The sequence below is a fragment of the Bos taurus genome, unplaced genomic scaffold (assembly GCF_002263795.3).
Source record: "Bos taurus isolate L1 Dominette 01449 registration number 42190680 breed Hereford unplaced genomic scaffold, ARS-UCD2.0 ScbfJmS_892_Leftover_ScbfJmS_927, whole genome shotgun sequence".
NCBI classification, from domain to species: Eukaryota; Metazoa; Chordata; class Mammalia; order Artiodactyla; family Bovidae; genus Bos; species Bos taurus.
In genome coordinates this window covers 254,989-280,624 of record NW_020192291.1, presented here as the reverse complement: position 1 = coordinate 280,624, position 25,636 = coordinate 254,989, and the positions used below count along the sequence as shown (strand labels likewise).

At 44.8% G+C, this 25,636-nt stretch overlaps 1 protein-coding gene, 1 long non-coding RNA gene and 1 pseudogene across 8 annotated transcripts in view; 2 read left to right on the top strand and 1 right to left on the bottom strand.

Annotated features, from left to right (window-relative positions):
- Window positions 1-24,487, bottom strand: part of LOC132344802 (uncharacterized) — a 282,704-nt gene extending 258,217 nt beyond the window's left edge. The window contains exons 1-4 of one of the 7 annotated variants that reach the window (XR_009493777.1): window positions 24,386-24,487; window positions 14,115-17,944; window positions 6,345-6,776; window positions 1,871-2,854 (exon numbers count right to left, since the gene is read on the bottom strand). This is a non-coding gene — a long non-coding RNA (uncharacterized lncRNA). Of the gene's footprint in view, window positions 1-1,870; window positions 2,855-6,344; window positions 6,777-7,871; window positions 9,537-14,114; window positions 18,778-24,385 lie in introns of those variants that run through there. The other 6 variants (XR_009493780.1, XR_009493776.1, XR_009493775.1 and 3 more) reach the window with 6 other exon arrangements.
- LOC112445809 (melanoma-associated antigen B4-like) lies at window positions 820-1,771 on the top strand (annotated as a pseudogene).
- On the top strand, window positions 4,547-7,789 carry LOC107131414 (melanoma-associated antigen B5-like). Its single transcript, XM_059884522.1, has 2 exons — window positions 4,547-4,872; window positions 5,746-7,789. Exon 2 carries the CDS (start codon window positions 5,756-5,758, stop codon window positions 6,821-6,823), a length of 1,068 nt encoding a protein of 355 aa, XP_059740505.1. The 5' UTR covers window positions 4,547-4,872; window positions 5,746-5,755; the 3' UTR covers window positions 6,824-7,789.
- Window positions 24,488-25,636: the final 1,149 nt, after the last annotated feature.

Genomic DNA, 25,636 nt, shown 5'->3' with positions numbered 1-25,636 from the left:
GGGGGGGACTGAGGGTCTCCACACCCCAGAACGGCGGCCACGTGAAACCCCCACTCCCCGCGACTTGGCCTCGGAGCATCTGGGTGGTATCCGGGCAGCTCTAAGGTCTGCGGGTCACCCTCCCTGCGATCTTGGATGTGGGAAACTGAGGTCGGAGGGGATCTGGGTCCAAGGGGTTGGTAGCTGGTCAGTACAGGGAGGATGTCAGGGCTCGGGAGGAGCCAGTGTAGGGACCATCCTTCCAGACACTCGGGCGAATCAGGACCTCCCCTGTGGTCAGTGCTTCCTCCAGCCAAAACACAGGGAAGGGAGGCTGCTCTCTGAGTGGGGAGGTTAGAGCTTGCTTACAGAAGGGCAGGTCTCGGGACCCTTAGGTGGGAGGCTGAGCACTCCCTCCTTTCCTTCTCCAGATCACAGGGAAGGTGGCAGCATCAGCTTCAGAGCAGAAGAGGGATCGGGGCGGGTGCTAGGGGTTATTCCCCATTTTTCATCCTAACTCTGAATGTGAACTGAAAAGACACGCCTCCCCTGCCAGCCCCCACAGGCCACCCTCTAACGCCTAGGCAGGGCTGTCTGGCTGCACCCCAGGGCTCACTCTCACTTCCTCCTCAGGGGTCTCAGGGGACAGGCTGACTAGGCAAACAGGAGACTTGTGGGTCCTAGAGCAGTGGACTCAAGGCCTCCTATGAAGCAGACTTGGTTTAAACCGGGGACAACTCTCCCTGGTGAAGGTGCTCACATTTCTTCGTCCTTTTCCAGGTGCTCTCGTTGTCTAACTTCCTAACTGCAGTCCTGCCTGCGGTCCCTGAACGTGTCGTCATGCCTCGGAAGCACAAAAACAAGAATCATGCCCACGGGAAATGCTACCAGGTCCAGGGGGACACTCAGGAGGCCCAGGCCAGTGCTGCTGCAGCCCCAGGAGAGGAGTGCCATCCTCCCCCTCTTCTGTCCCTCAGGTTCTTCCCCAGAGCTCCCTGCTGCTGGCGAATCACCAGGAGCTTCAGGGAGCCATGGCCCCTAGCTCTACTGTTGCAGAGGCTTCCTGTGCAGGATCTGAGGAAGGTACCCAGGGCCCCGAGGAGGAAAGTGCAGATGCTGCCCAGGCAGCCCTGCTCGCTCGGAGCATTCGCAAAGATCCTCTGATCAAGGAAGGCCAGCATGGTGATGGATTTCCTGCTGGAGAGGTACATCATGAAGGAGCCCATCACACAGAACGCCATGCTGGAGGTCATTGGCAGTAAGTTCAAGCAGCACTTCCCTGAGATCTTGAGCAGAGCCTCTGAGCGCGTGGAGCTGTTGTTTGGCCTGGAGCTGAAGGAAGTCGACTGCCAGCAGGAACATCTACACCCTCGTCAACAAGTTCAGTCTCGGGGTTGAGGAAGGTTCAAGTGATGAGGAGGAGCTGCCCAAGTCTGGTCTCCTCATGGCGCTCCTGGGCATCATCTTCATGAAGGGTAACCGTGCCACCGAGGAGGAGATCTGGGATTTCCTCAATGTGTTGGGGATCTATGCTGGGAAGAAGCACTCCATCTTTGGGGAGCCCAGAAAGCTTATCACCAAAGATCTGGTGCAGAAGGGGTACCTCAACTACCGCCAGGTGCCCAATAGTGATCCTCCGGGCTACGAGTTCCTGTGGGGCCCGTGAGCTTATGCTGAGACCACTAAGATGAAGGTGTTGGAAGTTCTGGCCAAGATCCAGGATAAGGTCCCGAGTTCCTTCCCAGACCTCTATGATGAGGCTCTGAGAGATCAGGTGGAGAGAGCAGGCTGAGAGGCACGGCCAGGTCTCCAATATGGCTGAAGCCAGTGCCCCTACCAGGGCCAAGTCCTACAGCTCCTCCCACATCTAGGGAGGGGTCAGGGCCCTTTGTTCCCTTTGTGTTGGAAGAGAACAGTCCAGCTCTTAAATAGCGCGGGGTAGTAGGGGTGGGGGGAACAAAACCCATATGTTCTTCACAGTTTTAAGTAGTATGGGAGTTTAGGTACAGTTTTAACAAAATATGCATGATTTCCTTTTATTCATATGAATAATATCTCTCAAAAATAGATGATTTAGTTAGGGAGGTAGAGGTGTTTTGTATTTTTAAATGTTTAAATAACCTTCATAAGGTTTATTTTGCTTCAGAATCTAGGTTTATTAATGTCATGGATGTCATGTTTATTGCTGTTAGGTTTAAGACTAGGAGTTCATTATTTGTAAACAAGTTGAAAAGACTTAAATATTTTCCTTATGGTCCAGAACAAGGTAACATAACATTGGAATAGAATTTTACTTGGAAATGTGTAAGAATCCTAGAGATAAGTTTTTGGGATCACAAAGCTTTCAGAGTAAGCACTGGTTTATTCTTTGTTTGTCTTCTTATCTGTCCTCTTTCCTTATAAAAGTTAATAACATGGACCTAGATTTGTTTAGTTTATTCAAACTGTATGACACTTAAATCATAATAAAACAGAGTCTTTGCTCATTATTTCCTTTTCTCCCAAATTAATTGACCATCTTCTGTTTAGAAGGCTGTCTTATAGTACTGGGTTGGTAAGAAAATGAAGCCCAAGCCACTGCCCATGGAATTTTGAGTCTAGCAGCAGGTACCATATAAGGAAGGTGGTGAGCTAACTCTAAGGAATAAACAAATCATAAATTTAAATGGGGGAGGTGTGGAAGAGGAGGTTCCAGATGAGAGCAAGCAAGTCGAAGTTACCTGATTAAGGCGGCATTGGGTCTTGGGAAAGTCTAGTTCCTCGGTGGGAGGTCATTTTCAGTCCAGATGCATGATGGGCTAGATGAAGCTGTGGGAGTGATGCCAGACACTCATATGATGGTTCTCAGAGGTGAGTCTGTAAACCTGGAATATATCTAAACCACATGTTCACCATTATTTGGGGATATCCGAAAACCATAGGGAATGGAAGGGGCCCTGTGCACTTGAGCCAGGGCAAGTGAACACTCAAAATACACATTTTCATCAAAAGCTGTCCAGAGAGTTTCTGAGAAATAAGGGTGATACCCACTGAAGCGAGATGCCAAGACGTCACTGGACTGTCTCTCTTTTTCTGGGATGGGAGCACCAGAACTTGCTCTGTTAAATGGGCAGTTTAATTAGGTTATGTTTAGTGTAATTTGGCAAACTTTAAGGGAGGGCTCAATTTTTACTGTCAGTGGGATTAAATTAGGGGTGGTTTGGACAAAAACAAGCACCTGAGAGGGAAGTTGCTGGTCCTTGAGACAAATGAACTTGTCCTTACATCCATGTGGAGAAGATAACCCCAAACACATATTAAAACAGGTGCTCAAATAGGGAAATACTGCTTAGTTTTACTTGCTTGGGAGCATTAGTGCTGATGTGGGTTTGATTATTGTTTGGAGTTGCATATTCTCTAGCCTGGAAATAAAATTATGTGATGGAAGTCTGTTATCATTCGGGGTCAAAATCACCTTTGTAATAACTGCCATTCATTCAAAGTACCAAAGCTTGTCTCATACTGTGCCAGGTGATTTACATACATCACACATGTCTGTGGTCCTACACTATAGACTCGTCCAAACACAATTTGCAGATAAAGAAGCTGGAATAAATAAGCTCAAATTCAAAGCTCATAAATGATAGGAGCTGGACTGAACCCCAGCACTGAATTCCTCCAGAGCCCATACTGTGCCACTCCTCCAGGATGAGGCCAATCTTGGGTCACTTCCTCTTTCTGAACATTAGTCCAAAAGGTATTTCACATGTTAAATAGCAGAATTTCATACCCAAAACACGGGTTTGGAATAAAAGGCCCCAGAAATAAGTAACAAAAAATGAAAATAAAAGTGAAGGATGTATAAGGAAGGAGACAGCATTCAGTGACAATTTATCTACAAAGGAAATGTCAGTAAACCGCAATAGATCAGGGATGCAGAAAATCATTTAATTCAGCCCCTTCCTTTCAGAGAGTAAATCTGTTAGAGTGAAGGTTCTACAAGAGGCTGTGTCTGGCCAGTGAAGAGAAGGAAGAGATCAGCGTGTTTTCTCTGATAGCACACCACCTATGCTGGGGCCCCTCCCGGACTGCAGCTTCCCCATCACTCCTGGGACTCTACCCATTCTCTGTGAGATGTGTTGCAGGCAGACTAAGACTTTTCAAAGACGTGGCATTTCCCAAGAAGTCTTTCATAGAAGACACAGGAGTCAAGGTAAAGACAGATGAATGAGGAACTGAAGTCACAGAGAGACTGGCCTGTGTCTGCTCTCAGAAGGCCAAGACAGGGCTGCCAGGCTGCGCATTCCCTCACTTCTTTTCAGGGCTTGCAAGGACATGGTCTTTGGTCTACATGGGTCACCTTAGGTTGAAAGAAAGAGGAAATCCAGAGTCCCCCAGGAGTCAAGGTGAGGCACCTGAGTGAGGGCATACCCATACACTGAACACAGAGGGCCCCAAGAAGCCTGAATCCTGATGTCGTCCCTGAAGACACAGGTAGGAGTAGGCTCATGTGGCATTCCCAGATTTTCCCTCTCTGGCACCACAGGGAGTGAGGACCTTAGTCTGAGAGAGCTCCCTTATGTAAAAAGAGAAAGGAGCCCCACACCCTGCCAGGAGTCAAGCTTTGGACTTACAAAACCCTCTGACCTCAGAACTCTGAGGAAACTGCACAGAACCCTGCCCTTCCTGGCATCCCTGGGATACCTGCTCATTGTTGACATGACATGCCCATTTCCTTCTATGAAGTCACAAGTGGGGTTGGGACATGGTCCAAGGGGTATAGCCTAGGGCCAGCAGTGAGATTATTTCCAGGTGTTCCAGAAACCAACTGAATACCCTGAAGACGAAGGGAACCACACACCCCATAACCATCTGATTCATCTCATCCTCTGTGCCTCAGAAGACCAAGGACAGGTATGGACGGATGAGGAGAATCCTACTTTTTCCTAGGGGTCTCATGGAGATGCTTGCCCTACTATAAGAAAGTATAGTAGTAGACGGGGTGGACCCAAGGGAGGGTAGACTTTTAGGCCACAACAGAGGCGAAAGCAAGGACTGAGGGATCATCTACCAATAAAAAGAAGTGATAATGAATCCAGCCCTGTTCCTTGTAGCCCTTGAAGAACCAGGGCAGAGCTATCAAGCTGAAGCTCCACCAACATTTATTTATATCAGGTGTGTAGGAAATGAAACCCTTAGTATGAAGGTGCAGATACTATTCCAAGAAAGGGGTGGGGACACCAGGCCCTATGGGGAACCAAAGGAAGCACTCTTAATTCATGTTGAGGACTCCAGAGGCCAGGACAGAAAACTTCCCCCTGAGCACTCAGTACTGGGTGATAACTACTGACTGGGGTGATAAGCTGAGGACCTCTTCATTTCTCAGAAATCCCAGGGAGCTTTGTGATGCCAACTAGAGAACAGCAGAGGGAATGGGTCCTATGACTGGCCACTAGTTGGGTGGTGGTCTTGAATGTGAAATAACAGATGCCTCTGTGTAGGAGGCTACCAGCCCTTTCTGTCACCCCAGCGTGCCTGAGGCAGGGGTAGCAGGATGAAGCCTAAAGATCACTTTAATTTCCTTCAATATGTTTCCCAAAGGACAGCTGATTAGGAGAATAGGAACCCTGGGGGTTTTCAGAACAGTGCCCTCAAGAAAACCACAAATGTAGCCTTCCTGATAATCAAGGTGGTATTTCCCTGCTGCGGCTTCACACACAACCTTTGTCTTCCTGTGTGCCCTTATCACCTGCCCTCCTACTCACACTTCTAATCATTGTCCCCCAGTGCAGTCATCATGCCTCGGGGTCAGAATCATAAGCTCTGCATCCGTGAGAAATGCCACCAGGCCCGATATGAGCCCCAGAGTCAAAAGGGAGTTCAGCCTGCTGCAGTAATGGAAGAGCTTCTCTCTACCTCTTCTCTTTTAGAAGATAATTTACAGAGCTCATCAGCTACTGGGTCAAATAGCACTTCCCAGGGGTCTTCAGAAGCCCCATCTACTACCAGCACTTTTTCAACTACTTCTGACACAAAATCTGATGAAGAAGATACCAGTCAAGATGAGGAAGATTCAGGTTCCTCCGATGTCTCATCTTCTACCGAGAACACCTACAGTGATACTCTGAACAGCATGACAAGTTTGTTGGAACAGTTCCTTCTGCATAAATATAAAATGAAGCAGCCCATCATGAAGGAAAACATGCTGAAGATTATCCACCCAAGATACCATAACCGATTTGCCGAGATTCTCAAGAGAGCCTCTGAACACGAGGCTGTCTTTGCAGTTGACTTGAAGGAAGTCGATTCAACCACCCACTCCTATGACCTTGTCAGCAAACTGAACCTGCCCAACAATGGGAGAGTGTGGGATGGTAGGGGCTTACCTAAGACCGGTCTCTTGATGACAGTTCTGGGTGTGGTCTTCGTGAAGGGCAACTGTGCCGCTGAGGAAGATATCTGGAAATTCTTGAATATGATGCGAGTATATGCTGGGAGAAAACACTTCATCTACGGAGAGCCCAGGAAGCTCATCACCAAAGACTTTGTGACGATGAAGTACCTGGAGTACCGCCAGGTTGCCAACAGCGATCCTCCACGTTATGAGTTCCTGTGGGGCCCACGAGCCCATGCTGAAACCAGCAAAATGAAAGTCTTGGAATTTTTGGCAAAAGTCAATGATACGGTCCCCAGTGCCTTCTCATCACAATATGAAGAAGCTTTGCAAGATGAGGAGGAGAGAGCTCGAGCCACAGTTCCAGCCAGGCCTGGCACCACCAGGCATGTTCCACGGCCACGTCCAGCAGCTTCTCCCACCCCTACTGAAGACCAAGACTTAAAAAATCATCCAGATAAGAAAATTTGACATCAAAATAGGGACTTTTGCCGAAATGGGAAGCAATCCCACAATAATACTGCTGGGACAATGGAATGAAAAAATAAAATGAAAAAAATTTCAAAACATGATCAACCTTGATTGTTCTCCATCTTTTCTGTCTTCTGTTTTGTAAAATTAAATAATTTATACCTCGATATGCTTCTTGAAAGATGCAGGAGGTATTAAATCTTAACAAGTTAGACCTCTTACTGTCTTCACTTATTTTTTGAGCATCTGCTCTTTGAAAGGCTCTATGCTAGTTCTGGTGAGGCTAAGATCAAGACCTCCCCTATGCCCATCAACTTTAGAAACAAGGAGCTGCAATCACATAAGCAAGATCTTGAGATAGCCTTTAGGAATGGCAGGAAAGTAAAAAGACTATCCAGGAAGAAATCTCTACCTGGGGTAACGTACTGATTTGTTAGGCTTTCCACAACAAAACCCCACAGAATGGGTGGCTGAAATAACGGAAATTTATTTTCTCAGAGTTCTAGAGGCTGCAAGTCCAAGATGAGGGCTGGTTTACCCTGAGGCCTCTCCCCTTGGCTGCCGGGTGGCCACCCTCTTCACTTGGCATTCCTTTTCAGTGCATATATCCCTGGTGCCTCCTTTTGTGTCTCAATTTCTTCTTATAGTCACACTGGGTTATGGCCCATCCTAATGACTTCATTTTAACTCAACCATCGCTTTAAAGACCTTATTTCTAACTACAGTTGCATTCTGAAGTACTCCGAGTTATGCCTTCAATATGCATTTGTGGAGGGGACACAATTTGGCCCCTAACAGACAGAAATCTCAATGTAGGAGATTCCAGTGCACAGACTGGTATTCTACACACATCGTCTCCAGGGAGTTTCTGAGATGTAAGGGTGAACTCCCTTGAGGTGTTTAGGGAAGAAGGACATTCCTCCCTTTACCCCTTTTGAATTCTTGTGGTTAGACTACTAGTAAACTTGACACAAGACAGGGTAACAGGAGAAAAAGAGACAAACTGCAATTCACGCGCACAAGAAGTGTCATAGAAATGGGACCTAAGAAGTGGGCAAAGCAGGCAGCTTCTTTATTTTGTGGACAACAAAACAATTTGTGAGGAATCGACAGGACAAATCAACTTAGGTTTTAGGTACTCAACTAGTAAGGAATCTAAACTGAATCTGTACCCAGGGTAGTAAATGAAAGACTTAACAAGGTGTGTGTATACAGGCTTCTCTGCTTGAACTGTCTATTTCTGCTTAGAAGAGTTTCTCTCTGCCTCCAGATGCAGGCAGTACATCCTTCATATGAGATGTATTTCCTGCTCTCAGGGAGGCAGATATCAGGGGGCGGCGGAATGTCCCTCCTCTGTTGGCTGTTTCTTAAGTAACTTGAATTCAAAATAATCAATATGCCACTGTGGTATATTTGGGGGCAGAGTGCCCTAAGCCTTGACAGGTCCCTCCTCTGAAACTTGCCTGCAAGTCTCACATGGTAAAAGCTGATCTGGTCACTGTGGAGAGAGAGAATGGATTAGTGGAGTCCTCCATTTCATGGCAGCAGTTGCATAATTCTGAGAACAGGTCAGTTCATTTAAAGAGTGGTATCTCATTTCAATAGGTGGTGATGCAGGTGGGCTCCCAAAGCTAGGGCTAGGGTGCAAGCGGTATCAGGTAGTTATTAATAAGAGGCATTTCTAAGGAAACAAAAGAAAAGCAGACAGTAATGATTGGAGCTGGTTATAAACCAGTTTCTGAGCCCAGGGAGTAGTCTGTCAAGAGGTTTTCTAGGTGTCAGGATCAAAGCAACTATTGCAGTTTGAAATGTCTCTATCACAGTTAGCAATATCTCTGGGTGATCAGGTTAACTTTCTGAGTGGCTCGTACAGCAACAGGCATGAAGTCTATTTGAACATAAGGTGTTGTGACAATTTCTCTGATCTTTGCATCAAGTCATCTAGCTTCACGTTGCAGGACTTCAGGAAAATGGCAATGTTAGTTCTCAGTGATTCAAGTCAAAAGAATGGGAGAGTGAGTGGATCAAGATGGCAGAGGTGTATCGCTTGGAGCTTACCGTCTTCCCACAGACACATCAAAAGGATGGGAGAAATTGGGAATTTTAGTAAGAAACTTGCAGCTAGATACGGGTGGACACTAGAAAAATTCAGGATCCAACCCAGTTTGCAGGTAAATAATAAAACTTCAAGGAAATGTAATACCACTAGAACCTAATACCCACACATGTGTAGTACACTTTCTATCGAACCAATTTTTTCTGTCTATCATCTCCCTCATTTCTACTGAAGACAGGAAAACTAAGACCTAATTTGTTTGCAAAGGAAGTCTAAATTCAATAAACTTGGCCTGATTATTTATCTAAGTACAGTAAGAATAACAATTTGCCAATAGGCGCTTTTAAATCTGCTTTGCTGGAACGGTTCATAAGGAGTCTCCAGAAGGAAATTTTAATAGCCTCTTGAGGCTAGGAAGCCACAGCAAAGACTTGTTGTCAAACCTAGAGATCTGGATGAATTCCTCTCTTCCTGAAGTCCCCAATACATCCTAAAGTTCCTGTGCCTGCCAGAAGTGATCTTCATTACTCACCTGGTAAGGCTGATGGGAATTCTGTCAGCAAGGTCCCAGGCTGTTTTTCCAAAGGGTTTTTATGGCTCCCTATGGTTAACCTTAGTTTCCTCAAGTTATCTGGTCATATCCAAGTCTACCTGTGTCTGTCAAATATGACATTCCAGTCAAAGTCTCGGCAGTGTAATCAATGTTTCCACTTGTGTCCCGCTACAAGAACAGATTCTCACTGAACTTTTGAAAAATAACAATTTTCCTAAGAAAAGAAGAACACTGAGAATTTCTAATTTCTGGAGTGATATGGTAGGGAGAGAAAAATTAATGTTTCAATTCTAATGACAAAGGTACAATTTATCAAATTGCTGTGTTAAAAAATTTCCTTATATCTAGAAAATGAAAGATTTTTAAAAGACAGTAATCTTTCAAAAAAATCAGGAAAATTATCATATTTGTAATTCATTAAGCCCTATGTTCCTAATTCTTATATTGCCAGAGTCCAGTTTTTGTATTGTTTCTGTCAATCCTCCCTGAAGTTTGTGGCTCATAGGGACAATGATAATTTCAAGAAGCCTGCAAGGTTTTGGTTAAAGCTTGTATAATTTGCCCAGGGAAATGTGTGCCTGGATCACACTTGATAAACCAAGCAGAGAACACATTTTCTCACACTTCTTTGACACCATAAGGGAATCAGCCTTGCAGCAAGGGAAGGCTTCAACTCATCCAGAAAATATAGGAATGACAAGAATATTTTGATGATTCATCTGTTCTGTTCAGTCTCTCGGTCGTGTCTGACTCTTTGCAACCCCATGGTCTGCAGCACGCCAGGCTTCCCTGTGCATCACCTATTCCCAGAGCTTGCTCAAACTCATGTCCATTGAGTAGGTGATGCCAACCATTTCATCCTCTGTCACCCCCTTCTCTTCCTGCCTTCCATCTTTCCCAGCATCAGTGTCTTTTCCAATGAGTCAGTTCTTCACATCAGGTCGCCAAAATACTGGCGTTTCAGCTTCAGCATCAGTCCTTCCAATGAATATTCAGGAGTGATATGCTTTAGAATTGACTGGTTAGATCTCCTTGAAGTCCAAGGGACTCTCACGAATCTTCCCCAGGAGGAACAAAATGGCAAGAGGAGTTGGTGGATGTGGAATACATCTCTCTCCACGGATACATCAGGAATACACCTTCAGACACAGAAGTGCATGCAGAGTACCAGCTGAGAGTGGACAGGAGTACATGACCAGCAGAAAAGAATGTATAGACCCACGCAAAACTCAAGGTCAAGCCCTGAGCCTTTAGAGTGGATCCACTGGCTCCAAGATCCTAGACTAGCAGAGAACTAACCCTAGGATATCAAATAGTGAGAACTGACACAAAGGAAACCACAGGAATACAAGACCCGGCATCACCAAACCACTGATAGCACCCTGTGCAGGACGCCTCATCTAAACCACAAAGACAACAAAAATACAAACCCGATCATCGGCAGACAGAAATACCACCTTACTCAGCCTTGCCCATCAGAGGAAAAAGCAAACAAACAAACAAAAACTCAGCGCAAATCTCATTCTATAAGAAGCTTACACAAACCACTGGAACAACCTTAGAGGGCAGAAACAAAAAGGAAGAAAGAATTCAACCTTGAAGCCTGGGAAAAGGAGACCTCAATCATGATAATTAAAATAATAATAATAATAATAATGAAAAAGGAAAAGAAATACTACACAAATGAAGGAACAAACCAGAAACACAGAAGTCCAAATAAATGAAGAGGAAACAGGCAAACTACCTGAAAATGAATTCATTGCTAAAGGGAATGCAGTGATACTGATACTTTCAAAACTGTCTGACAAGTTCTTTGAAGCTAAATATAGTCTTATCATATGATCTAGCAAATGAGCGTTAAGGTATTTACTCAAAAGAGCCAAAACCTTAAGCCCATCCAAAAACCTTCAACCAAATTTTAATAGCAGAATAAGTCATAGCTGCCAAAAACTGAAATCACCAAAGATGACCTTCAGTACACGAGTGGGTAAACAAACTACGGTAAGGTACATGGAATGCTATTCAGTCCTGGAAGAAAACATTTCAAACCGTAACAAGTTATAGAGAAAATTCAAAGTATATTGATTAGTAGAAGGAGCCAGTACAAAAAGCCGACATACTGTATGAGTCCATCAGTGTTACAGTCTGGAAAATGCAAATCTTTAGAAAGAGTAAAACGTTCAGTAGTTGTCAGGGGTTCCAAGTGAGGTTTTGAGGGATGAACAGATGGAGCATGGGAGATCCACAGGGCATTCACAAAGAGCTGAGTTGATACTATCATGCATCTGTCAAACACTAAAGAACTGTAAAACAAAAAAAGTAAAATGTATTGTAAACAATGGACAATAGTTAATAATAACATATTGACATTAGTTGATCAACTGTAAAAAATGAACTTGTATCCATTGAACCAATACAAGATGTTAATAATAGAAGATACCAAGTGGAGGAAGAGAGTGGCTGTATGGGACCTCTCTGTTCTATCTGGTGAATTTCCTCCAGTCCTAAATCTGTTATTTTAAAAAAGAAATACAGAGGGGCAACAAACTCATAAACACATGAAAAGAGGAGCTACATCACTCATCATGAGAGAAATGCACATCAAAATTACAATGAGGTGTCACCTCATACAGGTCAGAATAGCCATCATCAAAAATTGTACAAGCAGTAAATGCTGGGGAGAGTTTAGAGAAAAGGTGGGAATGGAAATTGATATAGCCACTGTGGCGAACACTGGGGAGATTCCTTTAAAACTAGAATTAAAACTACCATATGACCCAGCAATAGAAATACTGGGCATATACACTGAGAAAAGAAGAGTTGAAAAGACACCTGTATCCAGTGTTCACTGCAGCACTGCTTACAATAGACAGGACGTGGAAGCAAAGCAGACTTCAACTGACCGATGACTGGATAACGAAGTTGTGGTAGCCACATACAATGGAATATTAGCCATAAAAAGGAACTAATTTACGTCACTTGTAGTGAGTTGGATGCACCTAGACCCTGTTTACAGAGCGAAGTAATTTAGAAACAGAAAAGTAACGTACATTAACGCATATACATGGAAAGTAGGAATGGTACTCACGAACCTATTTGAAGGGCAGGAATAGTGACACAGATGTGGAGAATGGACCTGTGGACACAGCAAGGGAAGGCGTGTGTAGGACGAATTGAGAGCCTGCCACTGACAAATATAGAGTCCCATGTGTACAAAAGATAGCTGGCGGGAAATTGCTATATAGTACAGGGAGCTCAGCCTGGTGCTGTGTGACAGCCTAGAGGGGTGAGATGAGGGGGTGGGAGGAAGTCTCATCAGGCAGGAGGAATATGTATAGGAGAGCTGATTCATCCTGTTGTATAGCAGAAACAACACAACATTATAAAGCAAGGATCTGTCGATTAAAACAACTTTTAAAAGTCCACTAATTTAAAAACTAGAAAAAATATGGATAAGAACACATAGCCAGTACGGAGTTACATGCACCAATGCAAAATGAATAAAAGTCAGCAATAATGAAAAACAAAGTATCACAGTAAGAATGTGATCCTCAAATTAAATTCTTAGGAAACAGGCACAGAAAACATTGACACATATAACTAACTTCAGAAATCTGGCATAAAATGACCAACACAGCAAAATCAAGAGAATGGTCTGGAAGAATCGACAATACTCAAACCATATAATAGAAAACACACCATAAGTGAAAGCAACAATACGAAAAATGTAGTTACAAAGAAACCTTAGAAAAATGTATGCAGTCTACACGAAGGCAACAAGAAGAATTTCCTGAGTGCCTCAGGAAAAAGAAGTCTCAAACAGAAGAGTATCTTTTGTGTATTCCTGAGGACATATTGTAAGACTGTTGATTTCCTTAAATCCTTTACAGATTTAGTACCACATCCAGAGTAGCTGAGTCACACGTGGGCAGCTGTTTCCTGTACCCAGAACAAACCATGGAAAATTATACAAGGAATAAAGACAACTACTAACAAAAGCAAGAACACAAAACTAAATAATCCCTGAGGAACAATAAGTCTCCTTTGAACTTGACCCAACGAGTGCCCAGGTCGGGGAGTACTCTGAAGCTGACACAGGTGTGCAGGCCACAAAGGAAACAGACAACAGGATCAGATGGAAAAGGCTTTAAACTGGAGCGGTTGATTCTTCCACTGGGCCGTGGGACCATGAACCTTCACTGCTTCACTGAAGGAACCTGAGGCAGCATCTCAGAGCCCCATGCCAGGATCATGGGGCACCAACGTTTGGGATGGACATGGCAGTATGGCCCAGAGGTCATGCAATAACCAGCACAAACTTTGTTAGTGGACGACAACTGGCCCTTGTAAATGATGAGCTTAAGAGACTGTCACACGTGCACTAAAAGAGAAAAGCCTGTATCACAGTAATTGTACAAAAGGACCGAAATTCATCTCAGAACTTTCAAGCAATGCCCCTGCAGTCGACTAAGAGCCCGCAGTGAGAACCGTCAGGCTAAGGAGCCCCTTCACTTTCTCTGCTGGGATTGTGTGGGGCATGGTTGGGGACAGGGGTCGTTTTATACCAGAAAGGGAAGGGTTTCCAGGCTCCGCCTGCAGTCAATATGAAGATCCTGAGTGAGATGTGAGGGATTTCACACCACAGACAGCATTCACCCATCCTTCCCTCTCGCTTATCTTACCTGCAGCAGCCATTTCCAGGAAGCCTTAGGCAGAATCGTCCAGATGAGATGCCGGTGCACTTCTCACCAGGCGTCTGTGGATTTGACATCTTCCAGGTGAGGTCTTGCCCTCAGGTCAGCAGACGGGACATAAAGCAGCATTACGGTCAGAGGAAGGCAGGGATAGAGGACAGAGAGGATCACTCAGCACACAAGAAGGAGCCCCAGAGTGCCCTCACTGTCTGCCTCAGCAGCTCCAGGAAGGCTGTCAGGCTCGGGCTCCCAAATTCTTCCTGCTTGGTTTACTGAGAGAAGTGAGAGGCAAGGAGTGAGGCCAGTTGACTGAGATCAGCAGGGACATCCCAGGACCCACTATGAGTCGAAGAAGGGACCACATCCCCCCTCTTGCCGGAAACTCCCCCAGAACCCCGCCCACCCAGGCCCCGCCCCTGCTGTCCTCCTGGAGCCCAGATGCACATGATAGGAAGTGACAGCCCCCTATCCATGCTGGGGTGCCATGCCATCTTTGAGAGGGCTGCTATCTTTGAGAGCTGCTGTAGCTGTGACCAGAGGGAAGAGTCTGAGGTCTCATCAGGGGTCCAAGTCGGAGGTGACATGAGTTACAAGTGCACTGGATAGGTACAAAGATATGCCCTGGCACTCCCAACACCTTTTCCATTCGAAAAGAGGGGACTTCACAGCCCCCCGGCAACCCTGCACCTACTCTACGCCCAGAGGCTCAGACCTGGCTCTTAGGTCCCATGTCCATCGGCTACGCACGTGGATTCTCGGGACATAACCTGGGTGCAGGGGTGGTGGATCTGGGTGCGGGTTGCTGGACCCTGGCTCTGTTCAGTAGAGGGAAGTCCGGGATTCTGTGGAGTAAAGGAGGAACCTGCGGGAGGACTGAGTGTCTCCACACCCCAGATTGGTGGCCACGCCTAACCCCTTACCCAGCGTGACTTGGCCAGAAAGCAACTGGTCAGCATCTGGGCAGTTCTAAAGGCTGAGGGGCTCCCTGACTGCCATCACTGACACGGGACACTCGGGGAAGAGGGGACCTCGTTCCGAAGGGCTGGCAGCAGGTCAGCAGAGGGAGGATGTCAGGGCTCGGGAGGAGTCAGGGTAATGACCATCCTTCCCATCACATGGCCGACTCAGGACCCTCCCCTGTGGCCAGCACTTCCTCCCAGCCAAACACGGGGATGGGGGCGGTGGTCTGTCAGGGGAGGTTGCAGCTTGGTTGTGAAGGGGCAGCCTCGAGACAGCAGAAGGTGGGTCCTGGCTCCCTTCATTGGAGTCCTGAACATTCCCTCCTCTCATCGTCTGGGGTGACAGGGAAGGTGGCAGCGTCAACTTCAAAGCAAGAGAGGGAACAGGTTGGGTGGGTTTGGGGGCAGGGGATATGAGGGAGTCTTTCCCCAGTTTTCATCATGACTCTGAAATGTGAACTGAAAGGATCTGCCTCCCCTGCCAGCCCCCACAGGCCTCCCTCTAAAGCCCAGGCAGTTCTGTCTGACTGTGCCCCAGCGATCACTCTCACTTCCTACTCAGTCGTCTCAAGAAAGGAGCTCACCAGGAAAACACAAGACTTGTGGGTCCTAGAGCACTGGCTTCAAGGACCCCTCAGAGGCGGCTTTGGTTCAAGCCGGCCAGGAATCTCCTCACTGCAGTTGCTCACAACATCTGCTTGTCCTTCCTCTAGGTGCCCTCCTTGCCTGCCACCCTGCTGCATGCGTCTGTGATCCATAACCTGTGTCACCATGCCTCAGAGGCACAGGAACAAGTACCATGCCCATGTGAAATGCCACCAGGTCCAGGGGGACACTCATTGTCCCCAGGAGGCCCAGTTCAGTGCTGCTGTAGCCCCCAAAGAGGAGTGCCCCTCCTCCCCCTCTTCTGTCCCTCAGGGTTCTGCCCCGAGCTCCCCTGCTACTGGAGATCACCAGGAGCTTCAGGGAGCCATGGCCCCTAGCTCTCCTGATGCATGGCCTTCCTGTGCAGGATCTGATGAAGGTGCCCAGGGCCCAGAAGAGGAAAGTGCAGGTGCCTCCCAGGCAGCCCCTGCCACTCAGAGCCCTTGCATAGATCCTCTGACCAGGAAGGCCAGCATGCTGCTGGAGTTCCTGCTGGAGAAGTACACCAAGAAGGAGCCCATCTCGCAGCACGCCCTGCTGAAGGTCATTGGCAGCAAGTATAGGCAGCACATCCCTGAGATCCTCACGAGAGCTTCTAAGCACATGGAGCTGGTATTTGGCCTTGAGCTGACGGAAGTTGACCATAGCAGGAACATCTACACCCTCATCAACAAGCTCAACCTCAGGGGCGATGAAGGTCTGAGTGATGAGGGGGGGTCTTCCCAAGTCTGGTTTCCTCATGGTGCTCCTGGGCATTATCTTCATGAAGGGTAACCTCTCCAGCAGGGAGGAGGTCAGGGAATTCCTCAGTGTGTTGGGGGTCTATACTGGGAGGAGGCACTGGATCTCTGGGGAGCCCAGAAGGCTCATCACCAAAGATCTGATGCAGAAGAAGTACCTGAAGTACCGACAGGTGCCCAATGGCGATCCTCCACACTAGGAGTTCCTGTGGGGCCCGAGAGCTTGTTTGAAACCAATAAGATGAAGGTGTTGGAGGTGCTGGCCAAGATCCACGATACCATCTGGACTTCCTTCCCAGACCTCTATGACGAGGCTCTGAGAGATCAGGCGCAGAGATCAGGGCTGAGAGGCACGGCCAGGGCTCCAACAATGGCTGAAGCCAGTGCCCCTTCCAGGGCCAAGTCCTACAGCTCCTCCCACATCTAGGGAGGGAGGCCCAGACACTTTCTTCCCTTTTGTGTTGGAACACAGCTGTCAAGATCCTAAACAGTAGAGAGTAGTAGGGTGGAGGGAACAAAACTTGTATGTTCTTTACTGTTTTATGTAGTAAGGGAGTTTACGTACAACTCATTTTTTAAAAATATATATCATTTTTCCTTTATACATAGGAGAAATATCTAGTGAAAGTTGATTAGATTAAGGAGATGAGGGAGGAGTTCAGTATTTTCAAATGTTAATTACTTTTCATAAGTTTTACTGTGCTTCAGAATACAAATGTATTAATCATATAAATCACATTGTTTGCTGTTTTAAAGTTTTGAAAGCCACAGGTTGGGTATATGTAAAACACAATGAACATATTGAATATGTTGTTCACCATCTAAACAAGGTAAGATGACACTGGAACAAAGTTTTCTCAAAGAGTAGTCAAGCTCCTAGATAGTGCAGGTTAGTAGGGGTCAAGCAAACCAAGTTTAGATCTCTATTTTCTTCCTGATTTAAACTGGTAACTTCTGCAAATTATTTGTTTCATTTTTATCAAATATTTTTACTTCAACCAGATTCCTTTTCTTCAGAATACTGATTTGGTAATGATATTCCAGTTTTATTTATTGCTGTTTTAGGATTTTAAAGTTACAGTTTTGGTAGATGTAAAAGAAACCTGACATGCCTCTTGAGAAATTTGTATGCAGGTCATGAAGCAACAGTTAGAATGGACATGGAACAACAGACTGGTTCCAAATAGGAAAAGGAGTACGTCAAGGCTGTATATTGTCAACCTGCTTATTTACTTATTACCTTATATGCAGAGTACCTCATGAGAAACGCTGGGCTGGAAGAAGCACAAGCTGGAATCAAGATTGCTGGGAGAAATATCAATAACCTCAGATATGCAGATGACACCACCCTGATGGCAGAAAGTGAAGAGGAACTAAAATGCCTCTTGCTGAAGGTGAAAGAGGAGAGTGAAAAAGTTGGCTTAAAACTCAACATTCAGAAAACGAAGATCATGGCATCTGGTCCCATCACTTCCTGGGAAATAAATGGGGAAACAGTGGAAACAGAGTCAGACTTTATTTCTCTGGGCTCCAAAATCACTGCAGATGGTGACTGCAGCCATGAATTAAAAGACGCTTACTCCTCGGAAGAAAAGTTATGACCAACCTAGATAGCATATTGAAAAGCAGAGACATTACTTTGCCAAAAAAGGTCCATCTAGTCAAGGCTATGGTTTTTCCTGTGGTCATGTATGGATGTGAGAGCTGGACTATGAGGAAAGCAGAGCACTGAAGAAGTGATGCTTTTGAACTGTGGTGCTGGAGAAGACTCTTGAGAGTCCCTTGGACTGTGTGGAGATCCAACCAGTCCATTCTAAAGGAGATCAGCCCTGGGATTTCTTTGGAAGGAATGATGCAAAAGCTGAAACTCCAGTAATTTGGCCACCTGATGGGAAGAGTTGACTCACTGGAAAAGACTCTGATGCTGGGAGGGATTGGGGGCAGGAGGAGAAAGGGACGACAGAGGATGAGATGGCTGGATGCCATCGCTGACTCAATGGATATGAGTCTGAGTGAACTCCGGGAGTTGGTGATGGACAGGGAGGCCTGGTGTGCTGTGATTCATGGGGTCGCAAAGAGTTTGACACGACTGAGTGACTGAACTGAACTGAACTGAAAAGAAATTCATGAACCATTTGTATTGTCTTTATGATCTGGAAGTAGGTAATATGTTGCTGAAAGAGAGATTTTCATGGTAATGTGAAACATGACCACAGAAAATATTGAGAAACCAAAAAGCAATTAAGCAAATATAAAGGAAAAAGCTGTTAATTTGTAGTTTGCCTTATTTCCTCTAACCATTTTTTTGTTAAAAATAAAATGTACTTTGCCTTAATTTGGCTCATTTAAGAGTATTTATTTCTTTTGTCCCAGTGCACTGCATAGTCTCTGCTATCTACTGGATAAAAATAACCTCAGATAGGAAGGTGGTATTTTGGATGTTCATAATAATCATAACTTCCATTAAGTTAAAGACCCGTGTTTCTTATTCAGTATGACTCTGCTTTATATGTAGTACATGCATTCCAGCATTCATGCAGGATAGGATTTAGCAGACTCCATTTATAGATGGATAACTTGCAATTGTCTCAAGTTCACAAGACTGATAAAGTGACCTTCATCAGACAAGTCCCCTGATGTGCACTAGTCCAGAGTCCTTCCCTTTCTTTGCAAGAGCAAGCACTGAGGAAATCTCTTTTCACCAGTGACATATTTGGTACCGTGACTAGGACTGCTGCCACGGTGAACTCCAGTGGTCTTGCCCAAACTGCTGGCTGGAGACCCCTGACTTTTGCTCTATCTCTCCCATGAAAATTTGCTTGCTGTCACTCTCTGCTTTGTTCTCTTTCCATGACCCACAGGGCAAGATCTGGGTCAGCTCACTGTGTCATGGCTCCTCTCAATTAAGAGCTGTGAGGAGTACGCCCAGGCTGTGCATACCCAAAGAACACTTGAGTGGCAGTTGATACTGTCTTAGGCCTGGTAGACACAGAATTTCCAATGGTGAAGGCACCTGCTGAGGCCAAGACTTTTCTCCTCTCAGTCTTTGTCATTTCCTCTATGGCTCTACCCATTTTGAGGTGAGAAGTTTAACCGAGAAGACTGCATGATGTTCAAATTAAGACCAAACAAATAATCAGGGACTTGACTGGGTGAGTTTCTTCTCTGTAAGTCCTCGAGCTTAATCCCAGTGTGGTCCCGGAACCAGAACTGCATCAGGGGCCAAAACTGGGGGACTCTGCATCCTTCTCTAGATTTTTGGCATAACTCACCACACCCTGACCTTACACTGTGGGCAATCCCCTCCCTTCTGGGGATCTCAAGCAGACTTTACCTATAAAAAGGGCAATGTGTCCTGGAACTGCAAGCTGAGGTTAGGAACAGAGAACTGCAAAAACTATTGGCATGAACAACTCTGTCCAAACCTCTACATTAAGAACCTTGACTGACCTCTAGCATGGCTTCTAGCAGCAACCTAAGGCCACGTACTACGACAACTCGGCTACCCCTGAGTTCCTGTTTAGAAAAGTTCAAGGCTACCAAAGGAATCTGTTCCAGCCAACATCTGACATAAGCCCCTCATCTTCCTTTACTGAGAGTGTCTATTTAAAACAAAGATCAAAAACAAAACAAAACAAAAACCCCTCACGATTACAAGAAAAGTGTGATGGAAATAAACTAGAAATTGATATCAAAAAGACAGCAGGAAAATTAAAGATGATTTTCAGACTAAACAATAAACATCTAAATAACACATGACCCAAAGAGAAAATCTAATGAGCAATTTTAAAATATTTTTAAAAAATGAAAACAAAATTACAGCTTATCAGAAGGTGTGTGATACAGCAAAATCAGAAGAGGTATACACAGCATTGAGTGCCTATAACAAAAAAAAACCCTACAATTAATAACTTAAGCTTCTATACTAGTAAACTTGTGAAAGAAAAGAAAAAGCAGAGGAAGAATAAATCAAAGTGGAAACCAATGACACTGAAAAAAGGAAGGTAATGCAGAAAAAAACAAAACCCAAAGAAGTTTCTTTAAAGATCCAAAATAAAAAGAAGATAAAATTCTCCCCAGGCTAAACAAGAACAAAGAGAGAAAACACAAATTAAATTACTAATAGTAGAAATGAAGGAGGGGCCATTACTACTGATTCCATGGACATTAAAAGGATAATGAGTGAATATTATAAACAACTCTGTGCCTACAAAAAGGAACGGTTCCATTGAGAAACTGCTTGAAGGTACAACTTAGCACCACTTTCACAAAGAAAAATAGATACTAGGCATAGGTCTGTATCTATTAAAGAAATTTAATCTATAACTAATAAGCTTCCAATAGACAGTAATAGACCCAGATGTTTCCACTGATGAATTCTAACAAAAATTTAAGGAAGAAATGACAATTCTCTACAATTTCTCCCAGAACATAGAAGCAAAAGGAACACCTCCTAATTCCTTTTCTGTGAGGTGAGTATTACACTCAAATAACAAAATCAGATGAAGAAATTAAGAGAAAAAAATTGAACACAAATACCTCTCATAAACATAGGAGCCAAATCCCCAAAAAAATATAAGAAAAGAAACCTAACAATCCATAGAAGGAATTACATACTATATCTAAGTAGGATGCATTTCAGATGTGCAACATTTGAAAATCAGTAATCATAAATCATAATAACAATAGTCTAAGGAAGATAATCACAAGATGAGATCAACAGATGAAGGAAAAAAATCATCTGATAAAATCCAACACCCATTCATCATAAAAATTCTCAGCAAACTAGATACAGACAGGCATTTCCTCAGCTTCATATACAACATCTGAAAAGAAATACAGGTAAAACATCATACTTTATAGTGAGAAGACAGATGCTGTCACACTAAGGTGAGGATATCCCTTCTCACCATGCCTATTCAACACTGTACTGAAAGTTCTAGCCAATGCAATGAGATATGGGAAGGAAGCAAAAGATACAGATATTTGAAAGGGAAAAATGGAATTATAATCATCAACAATAAGAAAACTCCAGGCATTAATAATCCAGGAGTATATGTTAATAAGGTTAGCATATTATCAATATATAACTACTATATAATTAATATATTAATAAAGTTAATCTACTATATACTTAATAGATTAATAAAGTTAATACATAATAGTCAATTCTTTTCCAATAAAGAGATGGAACTTGCAATTAAAAACCTAACACCATTTACATTAGCATCAAAATATATTAGGAATAATTCTTTAAAAAATATGTATAAGATTTACATGAGTAAAACTCATAAACTGCTCTGAAAAAAATTAAAGAAGATCTATATAAATAGACACGCCATGTTCATAGATACGGAGATGCTATATTGTTGAGATGTCACTTATTTCCAACTTAACCTAGATACTTAATGCAATTCTGTTTAAAATTCCAGCAAGATAGCTTGTAGTTAGCAGCCAACAATTTAAATTTTATGTCAAAAATGAAATGATCCATAATACCCACTGAAGTCAATATTAAAAGTCAAAGTTAGAGAATTGATATTACTGGATTTCAAAACTTACTTTAAAGCTACAATACTCAAGACTGTATGCTATTAACAGAATAATAGACAGATCAATGCCACAGAACAGAAAATCTAGAAACAGACACCCCAAACACTCAACCAACCTTTAACAAAGGCGCAAAGGCAATTCAATGGAAAAGGACAGTCTTTGAAACTTACAGTCCTGGGATAACTAGACATCCATATCTAAGAAAAATGAATCCACATACAAACTCTAAACCTCTCAAAATAATTAACTCAAAGGGAATCACAGACCTAAATGAAAAACTCGCTATTTATAAAAAATTGCAGGGACATCCCTGGCAGTCCAGTGTTTAAGAATCAACACTTCCACTGCTGGGGGAAGAGGTTTGATCGCTGGTCAGGGACTAGGATTCTACATGCCATATGCAATAGGCAAGAAAATCTAGAAGATAACACGGGGGCAAAACTTGAGTTTGGTAATGAGATTTTAGGCACAACACCAAAAGCACAGTCCATGAAAGAAAATAATAAGCTGAACCTTGTTAATATTAAAAACTTCTATCTGCAAAATATACTGATAAGAGAATGAGAAAGAAAGGCCACAAAAGGGTAGATATAAGTCTTTTTGCAGGGCAAGAATGGAGACACAGACGTAGAGAACGGGCATGTGGACACATCGGGGGAAGCAGACAGTGAGACGAATTGAGAGAGTGGCGTGGACAAATATGCACTACCATGTGGACGACAGGCATGAGGGGGAAGTTGCTGGGTGACACAAGGAGTCAGCTCTGTGACGACCTAGAGGGGTGAGGTCAGGGGTGGGAGGGAGGTTCATGAGGGAGGAGATATATGTATACTTATAGCTGCTTCATGCAAGAGAACCTGACATACCATTTAATTATCTTCTAATTAAAAATAATTGTTAAAATTCTGTGAATTTAAAAACTGAAGTACATATAACCACTAGAGTCATATACAACTGTGCCAAGTGAATAAAAGTCAAAGCAAAAGATCACAGTAACAATTTGATTCTCGAATTAAAAATCTTAAAAAACAGGACAGGAAATATTCAAACATGTAAGAGACTTCAAAAATCTGGAATAAAAAAAAGATCACGGCAGCAAAATCATCCAGTTGGTCTGGAAGAATCAACAGTTACTTACACCAAGTAACAGAAAATACACCATAAACAGAAGCAACCATAGAAAAAATTTACCTACAAAGAAACTTTAGAAAAATGTATACAGTCTTCATGGAGGCAACAAGAAGTATTTCCTGAGAGTCTTAGGAAAAAGAAGGCTCAAACAGAATAGTATGTTATGTATACTCATGAAGAACAGATATTGTAAGACTGTCAATTTTCTGTAACTCCTCTACAGATTTAGTACCACATTCAGAGTAGCTGAGACCACAATGAAACACTGTCTTCTGCTTTTTGTACCCAGAAGTAACCACAGAAATCTTATGGAAGGAATAAAGAAAACTATTAACAAAAGTGAAAACATAAAATTAAATAATCCCTGATGGACAGTAAGTCTCCACTGAACTTGACCCTATGTGTGCCCAGTGGGGAGTACTTAAGAGACTGGCACAGATGTGCAGGCTGCAAGGGAAGCAGACAACAGGATCAGCTGCAAAAGGCTTTAAATTTGAGCCCTGGATTCTTGCACTCTGCCCTGGGATCATGAATCTCCACTGCTTCACTGAAGGAATCTGAGGCAGCATCTCCGAGGCCCCATGCCAGGACCATGGGGCACCAAAGTTTGGCTTGGATGTGGCAGTACGGCCCAGATCATGAAATAACCAGCGCAAAGTTTGTTGTGTGTGTGCTTAGTCACACAATTGTGTCTGACTCTTTGCGACCCCATGGACTGTAGCCCACCAGGCTCCTCTGTCCAAGGGGAAACTCCAGGCAAGACTACCAGAGTGGATTGCCGTGCCCTCCTCCAGGGAGTCTTCCCAACCCAAGGATTGAACCCAGGTCTCCCGCACCACAGGCAGATTCTTTATGGTCTGAGCCACCAAGGAATGCTAGTGGATGAGAACTGGCCCTTTTAAATGATCACCTTAATAGATTATCACCCAGGGACTAAAACGGAAAAGTTAGTATCACAGTAATTGTACAAAATGACCATCTCAGAACTTTTGAGCAATGACCCTGCAGTCGACTGAGAGCCCACAGTGAGAACTGTCAGGCTAAGGAGCCCCTTCACTTACTCTTCTGGAATTGTATGAGCATGGTTGGGGACAGGGGTGGACTTATACCAGAAAGGGAAGGATTTCCAGGCCCTGTCAGCAGTCAATATGAATGAAGTTTCCGAGTGAGATGTGAGGGGTTCCACACCACAGAAGACAGTCTCCCATCCCTTCCTCTCAGCTCATCTTACCTGTAGCAGCCATTTCCAGGAACCCTCAGGTAGAAATGGCGAGATGAGACGTATGTGCACTTCATACCAGGAGACTCAGGGGTTCACATCTTCGATATAAGGCCTTGGCCTCAGGTCAGCAGATGGGACGATAGCCTAGCATCTAAAGGGGTTAAGGGAAGGCATGGAAAATGACAGAGCATCGCTTACTATAGAAGAGAGAGCCCAAGAGAGCCTTCGGTGTTGGTCTCATGGGCTCCAGGAAGTTAGGCTTGGGCTCCCCAATTCTTCCTGTTGGGAGTGCTGACACGAGTGAGAGGCATGGAGTGAGCCAGCTGACAGTTCAGGACAGGGACGTCCCAGGACCCCTTAAGAGTCAAGGGAAAGTCCATGTGCCAATCCTGTGAGAAGCTCCCCCGGAACCCCGCCTGTCCAGGTCCTACCCCTGCTGTCCTCCTGGAGCCCAGATGTGCATGACAGGAAGTGACGTCCTCCTAAGCACACTGGGGGAGTGATGCCATCCTTGACAGTGCCATTATCTCTGAGAACTGCCGTTGAGGGTGGCCAGAGGGAGCAGTCCCAAGTGTCATCGGGTGTCAAGATCAGAGGTGATGTGAGTTACGAGTGCAGGGACATGTCTCTGTACCCGCATTCCCTCTTCCCTCTGCAAAAAGGGGGCCGCACAGCCTCCAGCCACCCTACCCCTGCATTCAAACCAGAGGTTCCAGCCTAGCTCTTAGGCCACAAGACCATCCACTAACCCCTAAGGGGTCTTGGAAAAGAATGCCTCGGTCAGGCTCTGCTGGACCCCAGCTCTGCTCAGCAGAGGAAGGGCCACGAGCCCTGTCAAGTGAAAGAGGGACCCTTGGGGGGACTGAGGGTCCCCATACACCAGAACGGCAGCCATGTGTAACCCCCACTCACTGCAATTTGGCTGCAGATTATCCGGCTGAAGGGCTCCCTCACTGCGACCTCGGACACGGGACACTTGGAGAAGAGGGGACTTTGGTCTGAGGGGCTAGCAGCTGGTCAGTAGAGGGAGGATGTCAGGGTTCGGGAAGAGTCAGGATGAGGGCCATCTTCCCCAACAAACGGGTGACTCAGGAACCTCCCTTCTGCTTAGCGCTTCCCCCCGGCCAAACATCGGGAAGGGGGACGGCGTCAATTTCAGACAGGAGAGGGAACAGCCTGGGTCCGGGAGAGGGGGCATTGGATATGGGGATGTCTCGCCCCAATTTTCATCCTGAGTCTGAATGTCAGCTGAGAGGACCT

What these genes read in the sequence shown, in the direction of transcription:
- LOC107131414 (XM_059884522.1), top strand. Translation starts at nt 5,756, where the DNA reads ATGCCTCGGGGTCAGAATCATAAGCTCTGCATCCGTGAGAAATGCCAC.